The sequence below is a fragment of the Nymphaea colorata genome, chromosome 2 (genome assembly GCF_008831285.2).
Source record: "Nymphaea colorata isolate Beijing-Zhang1983 chromosome 2, ASM883128v2, whole genome shotgun sequence".
Taxonomy (NCBI): Eukaryota; Viridiplantae; Streptophyta; class Magnoliopsida; order Nymphaeales; family Nymphaeaceae; genus Nymphaea; species Nymphaea colorata.
The window spans coordinates 11,191,234-11,199,779 of record NC_045139.1 but is presented as its reverse complement, the minus strand read 5'-3'; the positions used below and the strand labels follow the sequence as shown (position 1 = coordinate 11,199,779).

General features: G+C 38.7%; 1 protein-coding gene across 1 annotated transcript; it reads right to left on the bottom strand.

The window, feature by feature from the left end:
• Positions 1–2,734: 2,734 nt before the first annotated feature.
• LOC116247889 (RPM1-interacting protein 4) lies at positions 2,735–8,274 on the bottom strand. Its single transcript, XM_031620314.2, has 4 exons — positions 7,860–8,274; positions 3,379–3,903; positions 3,092–3,283; positions 2,735–3,010 (listed from the first exon to the last, which is right to left on the bottom strand). The coding sequence occupies exons 1-4, from the start codon at positions 7,863–7,865 to the stop codon at positions 2,987–2,989; spliced, it is 747 nt and encodes a 248-aa protein (XP_031476174.1). The 5' UTR covers positions 7,866–8,274; the 3' UTR covers positions 2,735–2,986.
• Positions 8,275–8,546: the final 272 nt, after the last annotated feature.

Sequence of the window (8,546 nt, the reverse complement as noted above, 5' to 3'; positions counted from 1 at the left end):
GAAGGGCGTAGTTGTCGCATAAATAATCACAGTTCAATTTCCATACCACGCCTTTCAGATATTGATTGCCTTGTGACGATCCAGAAGATTGTGAAATTGGATTCTGGAATGGTCTTGCAGTTTGTTGCTTGTTAATTTTTCTATCTACGATATCTCTTGACTTGAAGTTTTGCTTTGCTTTCTTCAATGAAATTTTCTCTATATTCTTGTGACATAACAACGAAAACAAGAGGGAATACTTCACTTTAATATCAATTTAATGCATCAAACACGATTAACTTGAATTGAAGAAAACAAGGAATAAATCAAGAATGGAAGGAAACTTTAATTTCTTCATTTGACACACGAGAAACTTTAGTTTCTTCATTTGGGACTCAATAAACCTCACCCAAGCCGAGAGACTTTATCGCTCACCTGGTGGTGGTGTAAAACTCCAAATAATAAAAGATAAAGTTTCAAATAAATAAATAAATAAGAGAAGATAAAATTTTATGTGGTTTTTGTTGTTTGCCTTAAGATAAAATTTTATGTGGTTTTTGTTGTTTGCCTTCTACCATACCATGAAAAGGAGAATTCTTTCATTATATAAGAAGAGTAATATAGGCAAGAAATTTTAAGATGCCCATTTAAACATAAGGATAAATGTTTAAAGATGCCCGTTAAAAAATAAAGAAAATTTAAGAGATTGGTATGTGCAACTGCCCACACCAGTCACCATGTGGCTCTGCTACCGACGGTTTTAAATCTGAGTTTTTTCATTCTAACTATTGTCATAAATATCATTTTCAAATATAAAATGACAAGGTTTTTCTCGAGTATAATACGGTAAATTATTTTTCTCACAAAAATTTTGGTAAATTTTTAAAAAGTTAAAAGTTTTAAAAATAAAATGTAAAAAATGTGAAAATGAAAATGATAACTGAAAAAACAAATGCAACAGAACATTTTTTTAAATGCTTTTTTTTTCCTTTTTCAGCTCATTGTTTTTAACGTTTTCCTATTTGTTTTTTTCTTTAAATAAAATGTGTTTTCTTGACAATGATTCAAACTTGTTAAAAAAGGAAAAAAAAAAAAAAACAGTACCGTCTAAACTAATACATGGATTGCCTAAGCGAACATCGTTAAGTTATTTGTTAAATTCTCCATCATCAATTATGGAAGGCATCTAATTGTCAACCCGAGAAAGCAATTAAAGCCATCTCACTGGCTCTCTTAGAAATTTCAAATTAAGGCAACTTCATCTGCAGGCTGTAGGGAATAACCTTCCTGGCATCAAGTCTGCCCCAAAGGTGGACTTCGATTCTAGCGGAGAGGATACAGAGTAGTTGCTGTAAACGGAGGGAATCTTCTCGAAGCTGTACCAGAGGCATATCCAATCCTTTCCTGCGTTTCAGTAAGGAAATCTCTCGTGTTTGAAAAGTATATATGCTGATTATCAGATCAGTTTGATCTTGTTGGCTGGCTCCAAGCTGGAAACGGAAACCACTTGATTGGCTCTTCTACGATTTTTCTTGCAGTAATAAACAGGTAGAAAAATCGTAGAAGTAGCAAACGACCATAATAAACGCATTTCTGGCATCATATTTACGTTTCTTTCCATTGGTTTTTTTTTTCTGGACAATTGAGTTCCTTTTTAAGGAGGAAATGAGTAATTTCTTGATTTTGACAGCAATGACACACTTTGGAGCAGAGCAGATTCATGAAATAGTGTGTAGAAGTATTCTACGAAACTGTCATACTTTTTGATGTAGATTCATGCGCCGGTAAAATTTATTAATTTGTTACTGTTGTCAGACTTGTTAATGTCGTCAAACGGCCCCTAAACCAGATTGTTCTTCCCCGAGGACCTTAGCCAGCCCACTTTCTTGCCAATGCTACGCTGTTATTCCTCCTCTATCAAACCCAGCTAGCCTGTTTTCTAGCCAATGGTGGCTAGAAAACAACCCCGGCGAAAAAGCTTTCTTCACTTCCCCTTCTCCTATTCCCTTTTTGCCGTGGCTTTTCCAGCCACCAAGCCAGTAAACGGCAACTTGGTTAATGGCAGCCAAGCTTCGCTGCCTTTGAACAATTCATTTATAATATTTTTTTTTGGCAAAAAAATTGGCCTAACCTACTAGATAACGTGTAAACCAGGTTTCTCCAAACATGTTGTGCCAAAAAAGCCTGGTTTTCCTCTCGTCCAAACAGCCCCTGGCAGGTTTCAAATACAAAGCACAATTAAGTGCACTCTTGAATAATCTCCTTGCTCAAATTAGAGCTCTGCATCAGGATAAATCCACCATCTTCGTCTTTGACGTGGTTCATAACTCCAACACATGAAGATCCATCAGATGTGAAGAATTAATAGCACGAAATTCACAAAGATGAAGCAAAATGACCAAAACCAGTAAGATAGATTCAATAATATGAGAAAAATATTGTGCCAAACAAAATTCAAAAGCTAGTTCTTCCGTCCAGATACTAGATTCATGTTAACTAAAGAATTCAACATTCATGATAACAGCAGCTCAGTACAACAAAGCACGATAATGCACGCCAAGCGAGAACGTGGGCAGAATTCTAAAGGTATTCTAGAAAAGCATAAAGTTGACAGAGGTAGTGGTCTTCACTAGAAGTGCACAATCAATACAACCAAAGTCCCCCCTCCAAGCAGAGATAAAGTAGCAATCTGGTCATGCTCTCTCCCTCTCCCTCTCTCTCTCTCTCACACACACATTGGCAAAACAAACCCACATAAAACAAAGAAAAAAATTATATAGTAGATCAACTGCTAAAAGGTTCATCATCTTGATCTGGGGACAAGAAGTGCCCCCTGAAAGCCTGAAAAGTACACAAATATGCCAAAGATGTTCTCTCTCCTAAACCTCCAATAACGTTATTTTAACAAACACACAAAGTAGAGAAAGAATGCATTGCCCAGCAGTCTTTCGTACAAACATCCATTCGAACTTATTTACAGTCACATCACATCTCAGCTACAACTGCATCATTTACCAAAGCAGCACCAAATCTGCAAGTTGGAAACAAGCTCAGAGGAAGAATTCTATGCAAATATGTAAAGGAAGAAAGAGGAATTATAATGCTAGCATACCGAAGATCTACCGCTAGCTGGCTCCTTATGGCCATATGCAGCTGGTGTCTCTGTTGAGATCATGGGAACCTTCGCCGATCCTACCTGCTTTTCCGCCCTCACTTGGTTAAAGATATGAGTGTATCCGTCAGCCGATGATGGGTTTGCCTCGTCCCAATCGCCAAATTTTGGAACAGCTGCACCTTTATCGAACTAAGTACAATTCAAATTGCACCAAACAAAACACATCATCCCTCTGTTACATTAAGATCCTTAGCAACAGCCATCAGGATTCTGCGAATTCTTACATTGTCATCGTTTCGAGTAGAGGATCTAGCCTTTGAGCGTCCTGGTGTTAAAGGTGCCAAGCCATGCCCACCGTCAGAAGAACCCCTCCTCTCCCATGAAGGCGATGAAACACCCTTGTTGGTCACCCTTGCTTGGTAATGTGGATGTAATGGTGAATGCTCGACAGTCCGTTCGGAGCCTCCATTTTCCTTTTGTGTTTTCTTTGCCGAATCACCAGAATTAGGTCTTCCCTGGCCCGTGTACCTAGGATGAAGAGGTGATCCTGTAATCTTCCTGCCACCAGCATCGGGGTGTGCAGGAGAGTCGGTTTGTCCTCCAACCTCACTTTCTCCCACACTTCGGGCTCGCTCATGCCTAGAAGCATGTGTGGCTGGAGGAGTTACCATATGTACATCAGGATTTTCGAGAGGGTCATTTGGATTCAGCGTTTTCCCTCCTGCAGTTTTGTCCTTCCGAGCTTTTTCAAAATAGGCAGTGTAAGGTACACTTTCCTCACTCTCCCAGTTGCCAAATTTGGGTACATGCTGGCAATCAAAACAATGAAACCACATAACGTCAAGAAGTTTTTTCCGTTACGAAGTCACAACTCACAAGTAGTGCAATAGGAACACACTGGATTCAGATACCATACAATGATAGCAAGCAAGAGTAGTTTGTTGACAAGCTTTTAAGAAAAATCAGAAAATAATTATCAGAATCATGAAATGAGGATTGATCCTAACCCCCTCCCCTTCTAAAAAAGAAGACACTACCATACGAATCTATCAATAGAACAAGGGCAAAACGTATTTCTCTTAAATCACACAAAACAAGGATAAAGTGTGATCAACTAAGTCACTCCTCAGGATGCACAAGCAAAACAAAAAGATATAATAGTCTCCAAGCAGATATGCTTCATCAAACTCAATAAATTACCAATACACTGCAACAGACACAATTCACCTATTCTTTTGTGTGAGATTTATCTCATGCATCTATAAGCACAATCTCCTTCAAACAGTTAAATGCATAAATAAGCCGAAATATTTAAATAACATTAATAATATTTACATGTTTAATATTGATTCTAAGTTCTCTAACAAGAGGTCTGTCAAGTAGAATGCTACCTTCTCACATTTTATTACATAAGGGACTACAATACCAGGTATGCCTGTATAGGTGACTTTATTGATGCAATGTAAATTTTCTATATTAGAAAGGCCAGTATATCATTTTGGATACATGGTGAATACTATGTTGAATTGTAACTTGTAAGATGTAAGTAAAACCAACTTGACAGGAACATACCATTCAGCATCCATATACAATAATACAAATTTCCATTTCTGTGCTTTGACATACCTGGAGGACTAAGCAATACAGTACTCGTCCGAATATTTGCGGTCCAGATACAACCAATGATGCACATAAACAAATTACCACAACGTTTTTGGCAAAACCAGAGGACGTGGGCATTGCATCTCTCACTAGTATGACAGAGGTAGCAGTTAGCACACACTTCGAAAATTGTACAACTTTGTCAGTCCAATTAGTCAATCTTGTCTCAACATATAACAAAAGCACCCATGCCATCAGAAGGCACCTAGCCACCAAACAGAATTTAGGGAATAAGTTTATGTGGCTGTCAAGGTCTGATAGTGTCTTTGTTCGAGCCAAAATATTTAATTCACGCTTCCATTCAATCACGCCACCACTCTTTATCTGAAGCAGACCATTCATATGTGTACACTGTACACAGGCAACCCCAAAAAATTACTCTGTGTTGAAGGTAAAAGATGGGTTGTAAAAATTGCTTGTGGAATGTTCTCGTACAATATCAAAATTGGAAGCTTCCTAGCTGAAGGGTTCATATTTAGTTTGGCACAGAAGTTCTAAATAAATCTAGTATTGCCATTAAACAAGCGCTCAAGCTGTTCACCATCTTGTAAGTATAAATAACTCATCCCAAAAATGAAGTCATGTCAGTTACAGGAGTTACATGAACGATGAAGGCCAGAAACATCACTGACACTTCAAACAACATTTTCTCAAGTAAATAGACACCAGAAACATCACTGATGCTTCAAACAACATTTTCTCAAGTAAATAGACACCACAATTATCAATCTAAAAGACCATGAACTTGCCTACTCAACCACCCAAGGGAAATAACCCACAGAATCTCTTTATGACACAAGTGATCTTGTATTACACGCAGTGACCAATTTTTTCAAGCATATCCGTTCACTAGCATTACATGTTTCAGGTCTAAAACCAGACCTCACCCCTTTAGCCTCCAATTCACAACCTCAAGAAATGCAGTTTTTAACTCCATAGGAAGCATGAAATACCAACCATTTAGCGGACAATTTTCACATGCACATGCATGGCATGTCATATCAGTGCAGATCAGTGTAGAGTATATATATGAGAGAGAGAGAGAGCAATTGAAATCAACCAGCTGCTGGATGTTGCCGGATGATTAAGTATCTAAAAATCGTTGCTAAGAGCATTAGCAATAGTTTATGGCGTACCAACGGTTTATGGTGCTGTAAAAACAATTTTTAATGGAAGCTGGCTGATTTCAATTTTCCTATATATATGTGTGTGTATATGTGTGTGTTTTATCATCGTCTGATCCCCTAAGGATGTACCGATCGGATCTGGGCCATCGGATCTAGCCTAAATGATTCAAACTCATTCAGCTAGATGGTTCAACTAAAAATAAATCAGGATTCAATGACCTTAAAATCAAATCTAATATGTAGATGGTTCAACTATACAAATAGTGAAAGATCTCTGAGAATTTATGGCATATTATCAGCATATACACATTTTATATCACATTCCAGAGGCTAGAGGATGTAACTATATTTTGTCACTGGGGGCTACAGTTAAGGCTCTTTAACATGCAGCTGGTTTCACGTAAATTGTAATAAAGAGAGATCATGCAAATATACTGCAACAGCCACCTCACATAAACAACTCTTCCACCTTCTTATGGAGACAATACTTACCAAAAGATGACTGTACCAGCCATGTACAACACACAGCTTGGGAAGAACTGAAAGCAAATATACAAGATCAGATCACCTCAAATTAGTACATCTTGGACACTAAATTCACAAAGTCCTGTGAAGGCAATATCTATTGCCCTTTAGCAAGCTTCTTCAAACAGACCCATCCAGTTAATGAACGCATTCATGAAGGTAAGCTTAAACTTTGTACACATAAAGAGATAGTGAGTGAACCCTCAGAGGAGGAAAAGACAAAGTGTTTGAGTGACAACACACTGATCCTAAGAACTCGCCAATGCAAACTGTACAACTGGACCAGACGCTTTCTAGGACAACCACAGAAAGAATGTTTTCTAACTACAGCCACTGCATGTGTTTTTCGGCACTCAAGAAGCCATAACACTGACTTTAGCAGCTAAGGCAGGTATAATCTGGATGTTAAGATATACAAACAGAAAAAAGCGTCTCAGCCTATAAAGGATCATAAATGTGGAAAGTGAATAAGTGAAAGCTTCTTCTTCAAAAAGCATGCAAAGGGATGAGGGTGGGAGTTATGACAATAATTCGCAGCGTACAACCTGATCTGGGTGAGTGCCTAAGTGGGAAAACAAATAATTAAAGCAGAAAATGTAGAACAAGCCTAACAAATAAGTTCTAAAGTTCCACCGATAAAAAAGGAAACAACTGCAAAAAAATATTGCCGAATTGAAGATTCTAGATAGCATTCAGATAAAGAAGTTAGAAAACAGTTCCAGCCAAAATTATATAAAATAAGCGAACCATCGGAAGGAAAAACTAAAAAGGCACAGCCCCGCAAGAAATCACATCCGTCCGATACTACAAAGATCCACAATTATCTCTGTCAATTTTGAATTGTCCATGTTGATAATGAATTGAGACCAAGAAAAGACAAGGCATCTGAACGCAAAATGCACTATCTCACATGTTTTAGGTAAATTACGCTAACATCAATATCTCCAAAATTAGACGCGTGTCACAAGGAACACTGCGACTTCCCAGCGGTGATTCAAAACCATGTTTTCTAATTGTCACAACAACCAATTACAGAGTATCCAATACAGAATTTACGAAAAGAGGGAGAAAAAAAAGGAAACAGAACAGGAAGGTCCATTTACTCCATCCCGTGAAGGACTCGATTTACCCCAAACTACTGGAAATACGAAAGGAAACTATCTAAATTGAGATCATTCCGACCGAATCTCATTCCATCCAGTCTCCTTTTCCAAGCTAAAGACCTTCAATCCACTCAAGACAAGAACCACATCGAACTTATGGCCATATCCACATCTCCAACTCCTAGAACACCCCCAAAAAACCCCACAATTTTCAGCCAACAAACCCCCAAATTCTCATGTCTACAAAATACCTCACACCCACCAGGCCCTCTCAAAAAGAAAAACCACAGAATTTCCAACATAGAAATGCAAAACCACCATCATTCCAAGCTACAAACACAGACTCACCGCCATTGCAGATGCACCAACGAGAAGAAGCAGGATCCTGGCTCACACCCTTCAATCACACAATCCTCAGAAGAAGAAATACGGAAGGACAGTAAGACGAAGGAAAAAAGGGAGAGAGATGTAAAACAATTAGGACAGTCCTTAAATTCTCTTTCTTCTCGGATCAAGCACAGGAAAAAAATAAGAGAGGAAGATAGGAGGAAAGTGGGTGCACAAGGGAGAGGGAGGAACGGCGAAGCACCCTGAAGCTCCACCAGAAACGAAGCGGAAGCTCGCAAATCGCTACCCACTTGAGAAAGAAGAAGAAGGAAGAAAAGAGGAAACCCAATTCCCACACTAAGCGGCGTCTCCGGTTAACTTTGACCCGGAGTGCTGCCAACTGCAAAACCCATATCTCTTCCCCGCCCGTCCTTCGTATGCTTCGAACCGTATAAGAACACGAATGTACGTTCAGAACCTCATCAGGCGTGACTTTTCTGCTGCTCAACTAAAGCACAACCACACGAATCATGGCGTAGATGCCGCCGTATGTATACACGTATCGATCTTTTTTTTTTTTCAGTGAACAGGAAGTTAACAGCTCATGTTTTAAACCCTCTAATTTTCTCTGCTTCTCGAGTCGAAACCTGATAAGAAAAAACACACAGCACACGTATCTTCCTTCCTTAAAATTGCGTATATTATGTT